At 45.0% G+C, this 18227-nt stretch overlaps 1 protein-coding gene across 2 annotated transcripts in view; it reads right to left on the reverse strand.

Annotated features, from left to right (window-relative positions):
* Positions 1-9444, reverse strand: part of ATP2A2 (ATPase sarcoplasmic/endoplasmic reticulum Ca2+ transporting 2) — a 46915-nt gene extending 37471 nt beyond the window's left edge. Inside the window, exons 1-3 of one of the 2 annotated variants that reach the window (XM_084868030.1) lie at positions 8709-9444; positions 8030-8047; positions 7857-7939 (exon numbers count right to left, since the gene is read on the reverse strand). In XM_084868030.1, coding sequence (XP_084724156.1) covers positions 7857-7939; positions 8030-8047; positions 8709-8826 — 219 coding nt within the window. In that variant the 5' untranslated portion in view covers positions 8827-9444. The remainder of the gene's footprint in view (positions 1-7856; positions 7940-8029; positions 8048-8708) is intronic. The other variant, XM_084868029.1, reaches the window with a different exon arrangement.
* Between the last annotated feature and the right edge of the window lie 8783 nt (positions 9445-18227).

Below are 18227 nucleotides of genomic sequence, written 5' to 3' on the forward strand. Positions count from 1 at the left end.
ATCCTATCTAATAAAAGAGCGATATGCAAACTGACCATCACTCCAACTCACAAGATGGCTGGCCCCCTGTGATCAAAGATAGCCACCCCCATGTGGACACAAGATGGCTGCCACAAGATGGCCATCAGGGGAGGGCAGTAGGGGGCGATCAGGCCTGCAGGGGATTGCAGTTAGGGGCAACCAAGACTGCAGGGGAAGACAGCTGAGAGGAACTGGACCTGCAGAGGAGGGCAGTTGGGGGGAGAGGGGACCAGGCCTGCAGGGGAGGGCAGTTGGGGGCAATCCGGCTGGCAGGGAGTGGTTAGGTGTGATCAGGCTGGCAGGTAGAAGTGGTTAGGGGCAATCAAGCAGGAGAGTGGTTGGGAGCCAGCAGTCCTGGGTTGTGAGAGGGTTCCATATTGGAGAAGGTGCAGGCTGGGCTGAGGGACACCCTCCCCTCCTGTGCACGAATTTCGTGCACCAGGCCTCTAGTCAAGAATATATTTTCAAGGTTATCCTTCATATGATATCTGGTAAGCAGGATAGCATTTCAAGAATGACGTAAGTCTAAAAATATTACAATTGGACACAGAACACTGCTCCAAGAAAAATTAGAATTAATTCCTTGCTAACATGACCATAACTTTATTAAAGTCTAAAAGCTATAAGAGAGCTATGGTATACTTCATAGTTCTTAGCAATAGTTCTTTATACTTCATAGCAACACAAGGATTAAGAGAGAATCCACCACAATGAATATTATTAAAATTTTTGGCCAGTTGGTATGGCTCAGTGTTGCTCATCGACCTATAAACCAGGTGGTCCCAGTCAGGGCATATGTGGGCTCATCCCTACTAGGGAGCATGCAGGAGGCAGCTGATCAGTGATTCTCTCTCATCATTAATATTTTATCTCTTTCTCCCTCTCCCTCTCTGAAACCAATAAAAAAAATATTTTTAAAAATAAAAATATTAAAAATTTAACAAGATATTTCTGTGAAAAATTGCCAATCCAGGAAAAATGTTCAACATATCTAATGATCCAATCTGTTAGTTAAGGTTTATCTATGTTTTTTAAAACTGCTTAAAATGTTCCCATATTTCACAAAATCTTTTCTTTAAAAGATTAGTAAATAATAAAAGCACAATTTTTGATACTTGTAATATTGTCAGATATCATTTAGGGTAATAATAAAGCCATTGGACTATGTACTTAGTGGAATACTATAAAGTAAGGTTTTATACAAATAGCTAACAATCAGAAAGATGACTAAGGCAAGAGCCAACATGAATTTTGCCAAGTAAAAAAGGGTAATGACGAATTAACAAGAAATACCAATTTGGGCAGGAAAAAAAGCAGTAGACACCAGGACCAGGTAGATTTCAATCACAACTGACAGCTAGTGAACCAGGGCAGAAACAAAACCAGAATTATTATAAATGTTGCTGTAAGCTTTCAACAGGACATTCCTGGTGTTAAAGCCAGGCCTAATGCCAAAGTGAAATCTTCTCTAGGAAGTCGTAAATTTTGATAGATGCAAAATCACAGCTGCTTTAATACTAGCCTTCCAAACATTTGCCAAGGACAGTATATGAGAAATAAGAAACTTAATTAGCTCTTGGGGGAGAAAAACTGTTTAACTTGAAGAGTAGCTAGGACCTTTCCAAAAGGTCAGCGAAGCATTAGCAAGTGTAAGATAAGCTTCACACCTTGTTAAAGCAGATATGAATTTCCCTCTTGGCAGCTAGGCCCAGAGGAACAAACTTAGAGCAATATCCCATAACAGCTGGAGAAAGGAATAGAATAAGGCGAGCAGTGACAGATCAGAGCAAACCTCCACTTTTCAAGAAATGTATAGTTTCTCTGCACAAGTGGTATTCATCAATAATATAATGATCCTAACCTGAACAGTGAAGTTGTCTTTCCTTCCACCAAATCACTTTAAATGTTTATGTGTAAGAAACACAGGCATTTACAGTTATTTAAAAGTTCTGCAGATATACTAATTACTGCTTGATAAGAAACTAGCGGGCAAATAAATCGTAGGGTAGAAGGATGGTGCTGATGTTAAAAATGGATAACCAACAATTGCCTGAGTACTTTGAAAATGCCTATTTTAAAACCACAAATAACCCAAAGAATTAAATGCCACAGTCCAAAATGAAAATGAACTGTATTTCTTTCTTTTTTTAAAATATATATTGTATTGATTTTTTTACAGAGAGGAGGGGAGAGGAGAGTTAGAAACATTGATGAGAGAGAAACATCAATTAGCTGCCACTTGCACACTCCCTACTGGGGATGTACATGCAACCAAGGTACATGACCTTGACCAGAATGAAACCTGGGACCCTTCAGTCTGCAGGCTGATGCTCTATCCACTAAGCCAAACCAGTTCAGACTGAACTGTATTTCATTAACTTGTAAGAATCAATACAGTCTATCATGTCCAAATCACATTGTGCAATTCTTCATGGTTTTGTTCTATTGAAAAGAAAACCTCTCTTGTGTAAGTGATCCTGACAAATAAGACTCCATAATATGAGGAAGGCAGAGAAAAGGAGAAATTGGATGAGTGACACAGTATTGAAATGCAAGATGCCTCATTAGTATAATAGTACAACCAGTTCATTATGATTTTTCCAGAAGTTATAAAAAATATATTTATATAGGAGGGAGGGGGAAATGTTTAGGGAAATTATTGAAAATAGATTGGCCTGGTTGATGTGGCTCAGTGGGTAAGTCTTGACCTAAGAACCAGGAGGTCACAGTTCTACTCCCAGTTCAGGGCACACGCTTGAATTGCGGGCTCAATCCTCAGTAGGGGGCGTGCAGGAGAGAGCCGATCAATGCTCTCTCTCACTGAATTGTTTATTTCTCTCTCTCCTTCTCCCTTCCTCTCTGAAATCAATAAATTTTTTAAGCTTGGCTCAGTGGAAAGAGAGTCAGCTTGGGGGCTGAAGGGTCCTGGGTTCGATTCTGGTCAAGGGCACATGCCAGGGTTGCGGGCTTGAACCCCAGTAGGAGGCGTTCAAGAGGCAGATGAATGAGTATCTCTCAATATTGATATTTCTATCTCTCACTTCTCTCTTTCTCTCTGAAATCAATAAAAAATATATATTTAAGAGAGAGAGAGAGAATATGCTAAACATAAAAAATTATCTGTTTGTATTGCCTTTTGTTCCCTGTTGTATCCCCAGGGGCCTAAAATATCTCATATACAGTTGATGCTCACTATGTACTTATTAAATAGATGCACAAATGGATGAAACAAAACTTCATACAATCTCTAAAGTATACTACTAAGAGTCTTAAGTAGCAGTGTATGAAATTAAACATTAAGAGCAAAAAGATAACCAACTTCAACAGCATCAAAGAAAAGTGGAAGAAAAGGCTATTGCAGTATAATTTTAGGCATGAAGAGTTTCTTGTTCCCTTTGCTTTGCACTGTTTAAATACAGAAACATTACACATCTTCCGGGGCTTACATTATCCAGCAAGTTCAATTTCAAACTTGCTAATCCTATTCAAAGTAACCACTTGCTAATGAACATTCAGCTACAATGTAAACTGCTTAAATTGAATAAGATGGTATCTTCTAATTGCTCTCTATAAGACTGATGTTTGTATAACACAATAACCTCTAGAGAGCCAAATGATTCTCTTAGCATTGATGTTTCTCTCTCCCTTTCTCTCTGAAATCAATAAAAAAACACACATCTCTGTTCAAATCTTCTTGAAGACTTAAAAGCTAAAGATTTTTTTAATTCCTAAGAAAAATCCCTTTAATGTATTTCAGAACACATATGCTGTGTGAATAGTTACCAAATCTACCTAAATTACAAAAAGTCCTGTGTTTAGTAAAAATCAATTTTAAGATTTTAAAAAAAGGTATAGATTACATTCTCTTTCAATGCCGACAAACCTTGCGAAAACACTCAATGTTTTCAGATTTGAGACTATAATCTTCAAAACAGCATAAAATCACACATACATATTCACCTTTCAAACCATATTTGAAAGGTTTTAAATATATTAGTTAAACCAGTCAGTAAATTGCTCCTTTTACCTTTTTAAAAATAAGAAATTAAAAGAAAACAACGCCTCACATTGGGTATTTTTACCCGCAACCCAGGCATGTGCCCTAACTGGGAATTAAACTGTGATCTCCGGGTTCATAGGCCAATGCTCAACCACAGAGCCATGCCGGCCATGCTCAAACACTTTTTTTTTTTTTTTTAATAATATATATTTTATTGATTTTTTACAGAGAGGAAAGGAGAGGGATAGAGAACGAGAAACATCGATGAGAAACATCGACCAGCTGCCTCTTGCACACCCCCCACCGGGATTGTGCCCGCAACCAAGGTACATGTCTTGATTGGAATCGAACCTGGGACCTTTCAGTCCACAGACCGACGCTCTAACCATTGAGCCAAACTGGTTTTGACTCAAACACTTCTTAAATATAGTTCGGAGAAAACCAAAGTATAAGGATCTCACATATTTTGAAAATGCTACCAACATTAACTCATCCAAATACATATTAGTTATAGCAAATGCAATAATCTAGGCTCTAAAGGGAATTAAGAATCCCTTTAGCCCAGCTGGCATGGCACAGTGTTTGAGTGCCGACCTATGAACCAGGAGGTTACAGTTCAATTCCCAGTCAGGGGACATGCCCAGGTTGCAGGCTAGATCCCCAATGTGGGGTGTGCAGGAGATAGCCAATCAATGATTCTCATCATTGATGTTTCTACCTATCTCTCCCTGAAAAAAAGAATCCATTTAAAGGGTCCAGTAGGGTGAAAAGACAATTATTGAAATGTAAGTGTAAAGTTGAGAAATGCCTGGGCCTAGAAAGTTCTACTAGCATTTTAGGGTTGATCTAAGTAGCTGAGGTGGGGAAATGGAGGTGGAAGGTAGTACCACTTATGCAAATTGTGTTGCTATGGAGGACTTTATGATTCAGACAGATGAGAAATATATGGCCCTCACGCTCACCTCCTTCAGGTATTTCTCAAACACCACCTTCTTAGAGGCCTCTCGTGACCACCATACTTGAAAATTATACACCCCTCTGCATATTTCCTCCTTCTTCTGCCCCCACCACTTAATTTTTCTTCACAGCACTATCACCGTCCAATAGATTCATGAATATATAAATCAGTGGAATAGCAAATCAATGTTCCTTTCTCTCCAATTAAAAAAATAATAATTATTTTTAATTATAGAATTTCTGATGTTATTTCATATGCAATGGAGGATATATCACTCACTTCTTCCACTCTAAGTGACCTTTAAAATAAACTACTTTGATGAATTAGAAGCTAATTAAACTATCTCTTCAGGTTACAAGTGTAAAACATTAATAGTTTCCTACTTTCTGCCACAGCAAAATATTAACTATGGTTAACAGTTTACTACCTAGTTTGATATTTGAAATAAATCACTAAAGTCTAATATTTCTTTTTAACTTGAGTGGAACCTGATTATCATATATATAGAACTACCTATTCATTTCTCCAAAAGAACACAAATATCCTTCCAGTTTTTTCCATTAAGTAGAAATAAACTGACAACCACAAAGCTCTTTTGAGTGATAAATGTGAAATGAAAAGGTCAAGTTCAATGTAGCAGTAGTGCCAGCTGCACCTGAAGAAAATCAACAAACAGGTTTTCTATCTGCAATTTCTTAATCAAAGCAAGTTAACAGTCCTTCTAAACACAGTACTTTTCTGTGTAGCAACCCATACAACAAAAATGTAACATAGTCCATTTCCTGAGCAGTAACTCAAAGTAGTTACCCAAAAGTAACTCAAATCTCAATTTCAAAACACAACTCTACAAGCTACAAAAAAACCAATATCCTACATTACAACAAAGTTAAAGCATTTACTTAAAAACCCATTTGAAAATGCCTAGAAACTATAAACTACTTCAAAACAAACATCACACAGATTAATTAAAAAATGTTAATAGTCACTCAAATTGGCCAATCAAGAGAGCCTATACAACCCAAATAGTCAATAGCTTGCTTACTGGAAATAATGCCATTGATGTTATGACTGCTTTAAGTTATATACACAGAATAACTCAACAGAAATTTATTTTATCTCTGGCTTGTATGCACCAGTTAACTTCTAAGAGGACCCTAATGGCCTTACTGAACCCTAGTATTTTAACTAACAAAGCTGAGACTATCTCAGAATTATGTAGCCAGCCAACTTAAATATAAATATTACACTGGTCCAAATATATAATTTTTGCCCCATGACACTATATTAAAACTAGTTAAACAAATCTATTCTTTTAGATTTAACTTCGCTGGTTAAAGCAGCAGCCATTTGGAGGGGGGTTTCAGGGGTTAAATGAAGAATGGGCATGTAATAGGTCTAGATTATTAACTCAGGATGTTAAATGGTTTGATATATCCCTCTTCATTTCATTTAGTGAAAATCTCGGAGAAGAGGTCTGATTAATGGTTACACATCACTTGGTTAACGTGGCATGGTATATTATTATTAAAGTCTCAATGGCAGAATTTGTGCACAGAATTACTAAAATAAATAAATAAATAAATAAAAATCAGCCAGCCGGCATGGCTCGGTGGTTGAACGTGGACCTCCAGGTCATAAATGTGAGCTTGATCCCCAGTGGGGGACATGCAGAAGGCAGCCAATCAATGATTCTCTCTCACTGATCTTTTTGTTTCTCCTCTCTGAAATCAATAAAAATATATTTTAAAAGTTTACCTCTTTCCAATTCTCCCCCTTCATCTAAATTAATGCCCACTATTTTCTTTAGTTCCTAAAATAGCCCGCTATGGTATGATTGTCATAAAGACTAAGGTAGATATCTGGGGCTGGCATACATACAAACATACAAAAATGAAATCCTGAAGCTGTGTCAATTTTTCAAAGATTGGGTGAATTTCACTTCCCATCATAGCTTTTGTAAGAACAAAATAAGCTAAAGACAAAAAGCATCTCATGCTGTTAGGATTAGGAACATCTGTGTCCTATTCATGACCATTTTTAGGAAAACTATCAAGAAGTCCACTGTTCAATAAAAAATTAATACTGAACAGAAAAAAATGTTAATAAACTAGAAATATCCTCACCGACCCCCTTCACCTTTCTTCTGCTGTAGTCCTTTGCATTTCACCAGTTTCTTAGCAACTATACAGGACTCAAGCACATGCAGAACAAGAAGAACAAGAAAAAACACTCTGGTTCTTTTTTTTTTTTTTTTCCTTTTAAAATCGAGAACCAACTGTACTGAACACTGTTCTCTTAACCCAGGAGTCACTCAAGACAAGGGTCCAATTTAGATAAATATGCCACCCTAAAGGTCAGTGACCAAATTTGGTCAACAGTGGTGCCATCACTGCCGTCATCATTCTTGTCACTGTCAGTAACAACTGTCACCTTGCCATTACCAGGACGGGAGAGCAACTGGTATATTCCTTTTGTAAGTTCTATTTACAGACTATAAAGAGCCCAACATCATCTCAGTACGACCTGACACAATGGAAGAGCCCCAATCACAAAAGGCCTTCCCATAAATAACTTTTTGATATTAAAAGCTGATAAGTCACAAGAATGTATGAGACCCTGCCACATTCGAGGATAATTTCTAACTGCACTGTAAATGTTAGGCATCTATTTTCTGTTTACAAATGGCTTCGAATTGCTTTGCTTGTAATTTTAAAATACCGAGGATTAAAAACAATTCATGAAGATACTGCTTAAACCTCCAAATAATATAATGTTCTCACCCAACAGACATCATTTATTTCCCGTTTTTGTTTTTTTTTTTTCATTTAGGGAATATTCTCAACATTTTGGAGAAAAAACAAATTGCTTTATACTTACAAAAGATATACACGCTGCCAGCAATAAAATTCTAACTAGTAAGTCTTCAAACTGCTCAATCACAAGTTCCAGCAGGGTTTTTCCTGTTAGAAACAAACACCACATTGGTTGTAAATGTCATCTCAACATCAACACACAAAGGGGGGGGGGGGGACATGTTAAGGTTACTTTACCTTCTTCAGCCGGTAACTCTGTAGAAATGTAGACATTCGCCAGGCAACGATTCCAGAGGAGGGGAGGAAAACAGCAAAAACATGTTAGCCTTGTCTTTTTCAAAGAAAAATTGCTCAAAAACGACCACTTTTTGAAAGATGTACCTCGATATAGGTCCACTCAACCATTTTACCACGGAAACCATAGTAAAACATGCAATACTTGCTCTCAGTAAAATCTCATCCCCAACCTAAGCAAGGACTCCTGAAACAAGGAGTCATGTCGGCTATGTCATCACTCCTGCCAGATGTGGAGCTCTGGGTAGTAGTACCAGACCGGTCAGGGGCACGACGCCTCACCAGCCGGCTGGCAGCGAGAACACGTCTCGCAGGGCTCAGTCCAGCTGCGGGGGACTGACTCGTCCTTCCCTGCGCCGGGCCGGCCGCTGCGTGCGGGAAGGTCAAGGGCTCCAGCCGCCGGGAGGTCGGAGGAGGCGCGGGTTCGACCCCCCGTGCCCCCCACCTGCAGCCCTTCTCCCCCTCGTGCCGGGCGCGGGCCCGAGCCGCCGCCGCCGCCGCCTGCACCCTCGGCGGGCGCGGAGCCGAGACCCACGAGGTGGGGCCCCGTCAGCCATTTTCCCTGGCGCTTGGGCCCGCGCCCGGCCGCGCGGGGCCCGTGCAGCAGCCCCGGCCACCTTACCGTTGGAGCCCCATCTCTCCTTGAGCTTCTTGACCTGCTCCAGGCTCAGCCCCGTGCTCTCGTTGACCCCGAAGTGAGCGAGCACCTCCTCCACCGTCTTTGTGTGCGCGTTCTCCATGGCTGCGGGGGCCCGGCCGGCCTGGCCTCCTCCTGTCCCCGCGGCCTCCTCGCCTCCGCCTCGCACTCGGACCGCGGCCTCGTGCCACCCCGGGCGCCCAGGCGCGGACTGGCGTCTCTCCCTCGGCCGCCTCCTCCTCCTCCTCTTCCTCCGGCCGCTTCCGCCTCGCGGGGCGCTGAATCACCCCGCACCCCTCCCGCGGGCGCCCGCCCCTTCGGCTGCCCGGCCTGCCGGCGGCGCCCGCGGCGGGCTCGGCTGGGCGGCGGGGGCCTGGCGGCCCTCCCTCTCCTCCTCCTCAGAAGAGAGGGCCTCCCTCGCCCTCAACCGCCCGCCCGGAGCGCAGGCCGCGGCCCCCGAGCCCCGTCCCGGCTCTCCTGAGGTGACTCGAGGCCCCGCCCGGACAGGAGGAGGGGGCGCCTGGCCGACCCCTGAGCGCGGCACGGACCGAGGGCGGCGAGCCGACGCGGTGGTGCGCAGCGCGCTCGCCCTGTGTCCTCAGCTCCGCACCCCGACAGCGGCGGAGGAAGCTGCGGCGGCGGCGGCGAAGGAGGTGGCGTCGGGGACGGCTCCGCGGCGGCTGCTCTAATAGCATTTATCCGCCGCTGCCTCCCCTCTCGCTGCCGCCGCGGCATGTGGACGCCGCTCATTGGCTGAGAGGGCCCAGCGCGGCGCGGGCGGCGCGGCGCGGCCCCGCCCCTCTCCCCGGCTCCCTCCCTCCGGCGCGACTCGCGCCCACGCCGCCACGCAAGCCCCGCCCCCACCGCGCCCCGCCCCCAGGAACCCGGATCCAGGCCGTCGCGCGGCGCGCCCGCACCGTGGCCCGCGGGCGGGCTCCGGTCTCCTCAGGCTGCCGCTCCATCTCCATCCACCCAAAGTGCTAGAACCCAGGACGATGGGGGGCTCACGGTGGGCTCCCTACACTCGCCTCCCCGAGGGAGCTGCTCGCCCTTCGGGGTCGGCCTCGTGCCGGGTGGTGGCTGGGGAACCAGGGAACTCGGTCCGCGCCCGAAGCGCGCTCGGGATGGTGTCCTTGGCTCGTCCCCTCGCCCTTCACCTCCAGGGCTGCACCATGCGCCCTGATGTCTCCCTCGGAGCCCTGCCTCCGGAGCCGAGGGGAGGAATGCCGCAGTGCACTTCCCTCGCGGCCCAGATCTCTCATCTGTCACCTCGGGAACACCGCACCCAAGGTCCCCAGCCGAGGGCTCCACCGCTCGCAAAGAGCCCTTCCCCAGCGGGTTCTGTGCCCTGATTGAGGGAATCCCACGGGGGCGGGTGCGGGTGCGGGTGGAGGTTTTATTTTACTTTTTAATAGCCGACATGGCCTTTGATGCACGCCTGCATAGAAGGCACACGTTATGCTACTGTTAACTGCTAAATAACAGCGAGATTTGTACTATAGGTCAGTGTTTTTCAACCTTTTTTGGGCAAAGGCACACTTGTTTCATGAAAAAAATCATAAGGCACATCACCATTAGAAAATGTTAAAAAAAAATTTAACTCTGTGCCTATATTGACTATATATAAAGTAATTCTCTTGAATAGGAATCAAATAAACACAAAGAAAGTATTTTATAATTACTTTATTATGAAATATTAAGTAAACAAAATAGTGAAAAATTATAAAATTCTTGTCTTGTCTGCACCTACGGCCCACCAGGCAACATCTCGCGGCACACTAGTGTGCCTCGGAACAGCGGTTGAAAAATGCTGCTATAGGTGCTTGCTTCACTTGGGCGTTTAAAACAGGCAGTGTTCTAGACTCCCACTTTCTCCAATAGGCTAAAGGGGGACTTTACTTCAAAGTCTATTCTTAAGCACCTGAAATCTCTACAAAACCTTGGTAACAGCAAGATAAAGGGACTTTTGCAACATAAAGAAGTTAGACTCCCTTTAGGGACCTAAAGAAGTTAGGGACCTTGGCAGTTGAATTCATCAACAAAGGATGAACTTATTGGCATCACAAAGAACAGCTTTCTTAAGGGAGTGTGTCGCAGAATGAGGCCTTTAGTCCACTTTTGTGTCTGGCAGTAGTGTTTTATCCACAGGAGCAAAAACCCCCTCAGTTGTCTCAGATGACTCGGTCCAGGGCTTAAGATAAATGCCTTCAACAGATGCAAATCACAGTGCATTACCCAGCTGAAAAAATCAGGCACGTCATTTAATTATTTCCAAGGAGTGGAGGAGGCTGGCATGCAGTTTTGATTGATACTTGGACAAGGACCAACAGAACCCTACATGAAACAAACAGAAGTCTAGCGTAGGGCAATGCACTAAGAGAAGCGAGGTGGAAACTGGTTAGGTCACAGGATTGTAGTCTCCCTCCGGGAGGGCCAGTGACTGCATGGTGGGGTGTGGTAATGGAGGGTTGGTGGTTCTTTTCCCTTCAAGATCAGGTCTACCTACACCTTTTCTTGCCAGTTCTCCTGCCTCTTCTCATCCATTTCAGCACCAATGGAAGAACTGCAGGTAGAAAGGTGGTAAACCTTTCTCAGCCTGGAAATTGGGCCTTTGGCTAAGCATCTCTGGTGCATGGGCTCCAAGGGGTTTCCGACCTTGCTTTTGTACGGAATGCTCTTCCCCATATCTTCAAGTGCCTGGTCCCATTTCACTCAGATCTCAGCTTGCATGCCACCTCAGAGGTGTCTTGGCTGATGAAAGTGGCTACCCTCCCTGGTCCATTGTTATCACATTATTGTTTTATTTTCTTCCCCTTTTATATATTTTTGTTTATCAGCCTGCCTCCCCCTACAAGGATATAAGTTTTGTGAGAACAGGGGCTTGTCCAACCTCAGGACGCAGTACAATCCCTGGTATATGCTGATCACTTATTGATATAATTGGTATGTGATATAGAAAGGGGCAACCTCAGGCTAAAATCCCATTTTTCAGTTTAAGGGAGTATTCCAACCTCCTATAAATAGATATTGCAAAGAATAGTCTAGGAGGGTGATGATGATGTGCTAACAGTTACCGATGTGAACATACACATTACTTTTTTCTGGGAAACCTATAATGCTCTCTAGATCTGTCTTTGTTCAAAATCTGATTAATCTTCATAGGTTATGCCAAAATTGAGCATAAACCCAGCCTCTGAAAAGCAGAAAGATCTAGTTACTTACATAGAAATAGATGCTCAATTTATTTTATGAATGACATGTTTATTAACAAGGTTAGCCAAAGTAAGAATGGGTTTTTAGAAATACTCCATTTTTATCAAGGATTGCAATTACATTCTTTTTAAAAAATTTATATTTTTTATTGATGTTAGAGAGGAAGAGAGAGGAATATAGAGAAACATCAATGATGAAAGAGAATCACTGATCAGCTACCTTCTGCACGCCCCCCACTGGGGATGGAGCCCACAACCCAGGCATGTGCTCTTGGGCGGAATAGAACCTGAGACCCTTCAGTCCGCAGGCTGATGCTCTATCCACTGGGCCAAACCATCCAGGGCTGCAATTACATTCTATTAATTGAGGACAGGGAGAGGAAAAAGAAACTGATTCAGAAAGATGCATGACTTGATCCAAGAACCTCAAAGGAGTTGGTAAAGGAGGACATTAGTTGGCAAGAAGCAGGCTAGTTGAAAAGCTAGGCACACAGAAAACACACACACACACACACACACACACACACACACACAGAAAGGGCCTACTATGAAGAGTGACTTTGCGAAAGAGACCAGAGCCAACTTCCCAACCCTTTAAAGCCCTCCTGTAAAGCGATGGAGATTGCAAAAAGCAGTCTGTTCCATATTTGGACAGCTCTCATCATTAAAGCCGTCTTATTCTGGGCTGAATCCACCTCCCGCTAGCTTCTCCTAGACATTGGTTCTTATTTAGCACTGGAACAACTCTGAACAAGTTTAATTCCTCCTCTGTGTGCCACCCCTTTGAGTATTTCAAGATATCTATTGTGCGTTATAAAAGTCTTTTCTCGGCTAAAAAGAACAGCGTGGGTTCTGAGCTGTTCCTCCTATAGCAGGAGTCTGCAACCCCTCAGCATCCTTGCCCAGTCCTGGAGACACCGGATCCTGAACACAAACGACTGGGCATGGTCTCCCACTGTCCACCTTTGTTCTGGATGCTTTCCCTTCACCTTGTTGATTTGTGTCAACAATCAACTAAAAACTGAGTTCTGTATATATAAGCTGTAGTCATGTTAACTCTTCCATTGTGCCCTTGAACTGTTGATTTTTTTTTTTTTTAACCCAGGCACTGAACTCTGACTATAGTGGCATGTTCTCATGTTCCTTTTGGTCATCTTTGCTATCTGTTTTCTTTTTAGAGTCCTCCTTTTCAAGCAATGTGTAGCTGGATGTCCCAGCTTTCATTACACATGTGACAAGCAGAACTTATGACTTTTTTTTTGTCCTTATCCAATATAACTTCTAGACATTCATTCCAGGTCAGAAAATAACCAATCAATTGTATTTAGTTGTTCAACTGCTCTAAGTCAACTTGACTATAGGTCCCAGAGTCAGGAAAGTGAAAATCGGGTAAGGAATTTTCCTACTTCCTTATCTCCCATAACATTTATCACAGAGCGTTAGAACAGACCATTCATTCTTTTGGTTGAACAGCTGATGTAGTCAGCTTGACTTAAGGGATCATGTTATATGAAAATATGTTCCTTGTTATATAAATTAAAGTCTCTTAAGGTGCCACAGCTGGCTTGACTCAGTGGATAGAGCATCAGCCTGTGGGCCGAAGGGTCCCAGGTTTGATTCTGGTCAAGGGCACATACCCAGGTTGCAGGCTCGATGCCCAGTGGGGGATTCTCTCTCATCATTGATGTTCCTATCTCTCTCTGAAATCAATACAAGTATATTTAAAAAAATAATAACATCTCATAAAGTGATGATGGGATGTTAGTCCACCACACTGTTAGCTAGCCCACGTTTCTCTGCTGGTCTGTAAGACCTGAACGGTAGGACTCTCAGACGTGCTGCTAAGATCCAGGTACATTCTCTACAACAATCTCAAAGTCCCAGTCATCGTCTCACAGGAAGGTGTGCAGTTTGGCACGGCTTGAGGAGGAATTAACTTATTCAGGGCTGAATGAGGACATGCCAGTGCCAAGGGACCACCACCTTTTCTGCATGTCCACAAACTAAGTCTCACATCTGAAAAATTGCCAAACTTAATAGACTATCTTTTCCAGAATTTGCCTCTCCGCTTCCATTAATAAGTCTTTGGATGGCTCAATGTCAAAAAGCCAACTCACTTATACTTGAGAGAGAGAGAGGGGGGGGGGAGAGAGAGAGAGAAAGAGAGAGAGAGAGACTTACTGGAACGAGACTCCAAATTGAGAATAGCTCCATCCAGGGGCTCAAAGTCCCTGAGAATCTCCATCTGGGCTCCGCTGCTTACCTTAGCTTGTTGCTCTTGGCGGGCTCTCTCCAGGTGATGGCAGACGTGGCCCCCGGCACCTCCAACTTACAACTCACCAAGGCTAGCAATTTCCACAGAGGGAAAGGCCTAATTTTTCCTCAGGTCATGTGCTTTCCTCTGAAGCAGACGTTGTGGTCAGCCCCACCTGATTCACATGGACCGGGTGGGGGAGAGGTGGTTCCCTAGAGCAGCATCACCGGGTGGGCCTGGGCCACACCTCCAGAATTCTCCTGCAGGAGGTCTGGATGGAGCCTAAGCACCTGCATTTCTAACACAACCCCACGTGATGTTAATCTGCTAGCTCAGGACCCATATCCAGGAAAACAAGGCCCCAGAGGAGGGGAATACATGTTGGGTTGGCTAAATAAAAGATGCCCACCACAATGAGGGAAAGCCAACGATCTATACCTTTGCTCAGGCTGTTCCTGCCGCTCAGATCTGCCTGGCGAGCCCCTGATCATCCCACCAGGCGAAGGCTCCGATTCCACCCCATCTGCGAAGCCTTCCCTGGGAGAGCCTGTTCCATCACTCCCATCCTCACCACCCGGAAGCCAGTCGCTAGGCCGTGTCCCACACCGCTGTTTTGTATATCGCTCAGCTGGACTATGGTAACTCAGGTTTGCCTTCTCTGGCTGATCCTCTCCAGCTGCTTTTCATATCCCTCCTACCCTCCGCTCCACTTTGAAATGTGCAGTGGCCCAGCACTTAGGACTTGCCATTCTTCCCCATCTACGATTGATCTTCCCTTAGCCCGTTGCTTTAAACACCACCGGAATATCAATACATGTTCAGACTCCTGTACCCGGCTGTCTACCTGACCTTGCCACATGACTGGGACATGGGCTCACATATGAAAATGACAGGCAGAGGGCAGGGTGGTACAATGGTTACCTTCTCTTAAGAAGTGAGCCATGAATAATTGCAGCCGTTTGCACGTTCAGAGCTGAGAACAGCATTGGGAGGGGGGAGGGGGTTTAGAAGGAAAACAAAGGGGCAAACATGTGAATAGTTCTTTTTCTTTCCCAGCACATGTCACCTAAGTCACTTGTTTATTGTCTGACTCCTTCCACCAGATTTTAAACTCCAGGAGAACAGGAGTCATACCCAATTAGAAGGTGCACAGGAAAGAATGAATGGCTGGTCATTATTTGCTCTCAGGGCTGAGTTTCCCTTATTGACGCTGCATCCCAGGCCCTGCGCAGGGGGGGCATGTAGCAGGTGCTCAGGACATACCCACCAAATGAATGAATGAGGTCTTCCACTTCCTTTGCAACTACTGCTCTGGGAAAATAAACGTTGCCATTAAAAAACACACCACCAAAGACTAAAGAGAAACCCATGCAGCAGCGCCAAACAAAATCCCGTGGACTGGCTTTCAAAACCAGAGCTCCCCAGTGGGATAATGTAGTTTAAATATAGCAGCTATTTCTCTCTCCAGTCGTTTTGTTCTTGGGTTTTCTTTGAAAGATTTCAAAAGTTCTCTCCCACTGCCCCCCTTATCCCCATTCCTTCTCCAAACCAAGGTGCCCTGGGACCTTAAACGGCAAAATGCTTAAAATGCAGGGGAGGGAGGGGGCAGGGCCTCCTGGTTGAACGTGATTTTAATTTTAAATGATGAGTTACTGACTCTCCCTTCCCCACTGGGTGCCAGGGTGCCGCTCCAGCCCTGGTGGCAGAGCCGTGAGCAGGTAGAGTTTCCTTCGGGCAGACATTCAAGGGCCGTGAATGCAGGGGATAGGGTTGCAGTGAGCAAATTCCTAGAATAGGATCTTTGTTCCCAAGCTGACCAGCTCGCTCCCTTGATGTCTCACAATAGAAAAAATGGAGGGGGGGGGGAGCAGGAGGGGTGTGGAGGTTTGTTTAAGTCTCCTACTGTGATCCCTCAGTAGTTACCTGATAGTTCACAAAAGGTCCCAGGAGGTTGGCTGCCCTCCCAAGTCCTGGTGTGACTCTCTCCTGATTTTGGAGAGGGATGGAAGGGGGGCGCTGTGTATCCTGAGGGAAGCATGTCTGACAAGCCTGATCCCTTCCATCTGGGAGGTGGCCTCATGAGCCCACCCGCTCCTGCCCCTCGCAGCCTGCTCAGCCTTCATCTTCCTAGCAAGACTCCCCTCTCTTCCCAGGCCTTGCCTTCTTTTCTGCAGTCCCCTGGGCTCCTTTCTCCACCCCTCTGTAGATGTTGAATATTCACCCAGTCCTCCCACACCACCCAGATCAGGTCCTCATTGGGAGACAGATCCGCCCTTTGTAAGCTCCCGTCCCCGTGTCTCCCAAGCCGGAGTTCAGAGGTACAAGACTACCCTTCTCTCAGCTGCTTCCCATCTCAATCCCAAGCCTTCCACGTTAGCCTTCAAGCTTAACATTCGAATCAGCTCTGGAAGGTCCGTTCTGCATCAGTGGGGGGATGGGTGGAGTATAAGAAAGCAGAAGCTTGGCTGGAGATGTTTGCAAACATTAGACGTTTCTCTTCCATGACTCATCAGAGGACAGCCAGTCCTCCCTCTTCCTGGAATGCAGCAAACCCATGGCCAGCTCCCACCCCCAAAATAAAACAACCCACACCGAGCTTTGTCCTCAAAAATCACATTTCCCCCAAAGATCTGACATGGCTACGCGGGGAGGGGAACATTGGGAGGCCTCAGAACAGCTTCTCAGAACATTCTCTGGAAAGAGAGAGGACTGCGGAAACAGCAAAGAATGTGCATGTGTTGTTAGGATGGGTCTTTTTAGGAAAAGTGCTTTTGTCACCCTACTCACTCCCCCAGCTTTCCTACTCAGTGACTTCCTGATAGAAAACCTGGGCTAGACAACTGGTGGATCACCCACAAGGCTTCATTTCAGTGGTATGTGAGAGGGTTCTGGGGGGTGGGAGGTGGGGAGGAAGGCTGATGCAGATAAAAAGGAAGAAAAGGAAGACATCATTTACTAAACATGTATTCGCCAGGCATGCAACGTGCTAGGAACTTTTCGCGTGTTGTCTCACTCCATCCTCAGGACAAGCCTGTCTGGTAGGTGTCATTATCATGCCTATTTCCCCAGGTACTGAAAGCTGACTCTCACAGAGGTTAAGTCATCTGCTGAAGTCACACAATTAGAAATCACTGCTCCGTGGAGAACAGATCATTTGTAAGGAGAAGAATGAGATTGGATCCATTCCTCACACTGTGAAATAAAATACATTTCATGTGGGAAAGAGTGAAGCATTAGGGGGTGGGGAATCAGTAAAACAATTAGAAGAAGCAACGAAAGCATCCATGTTGAGAAAGGAGATACATTTCTGAGTACTTCGGAGAAAAAAATGTTTCAGATCAAGAAACATTTTTAATTTGCATTACAAATGTTACAAAACAAATGGAGTTTTGGAAACAAACTAGATGATTCCTGAAAAATCTGGGATTCTATGACATGCACATCCGTCTGGATTATAGCAAGCACCTCCCAGGCCTTATCCTTGGACCAGGTTAATTTCCTGGTCCCAGACCAGTCACTCCTCGCACTGCGATAAGGGGACAGGGTCATCTAGTCCCACTGCAGAACTGTCGCCTCCCCAGGGTGGGGAAGGGACAGCTGTTTAATGCACCGCGCACTGAGCTGAGAAAGAGGCAAAACAGAAAGTTCCATCCACTGAAAACTGCACCAGGAGGCTTCCGCCAGCAGAATGCGGTGACCTGAGCTGGAATTTGGCCAGGACAACGGGATTAACTTCCCAAGCGCTGGCCAAAATGGGCCTCAGGATTTTTATTTTTATTCGTTTTCCATTACAACTGCACGGCAACGTAAACCAGCCTCAAAACAATATGAGCCACCGAGAGTCATTTTCCCTTGCGGGGTGGCATCTCAACCCCACACATCTTGCTGACCTTATCTTACCCGTTTTAAACTGACAGTTTGATTGCTCACTTCCCACCAACGATAACAGGAGAAAGGCATTCTAAGGTGGCCCAATTAAAACAGTATGCACACAGCCCAGCTGGTGTGGCTCAGTGATTGTCAACCCCTGACCAGTTC

The sequence above is a fragment of the Pipistrellus hanaki genome, assembly GCF_964339955.1.
Source record: "Pipistrellus hanaki genome assembly, chromosome: 19".
Taxonomy (NCBI): Eukaryota; Metazoa; Chordata; class Mammalia; order Chiroptera; family Vespertilionidae; genus Pipistrellus; species Pipistrellus hanaki.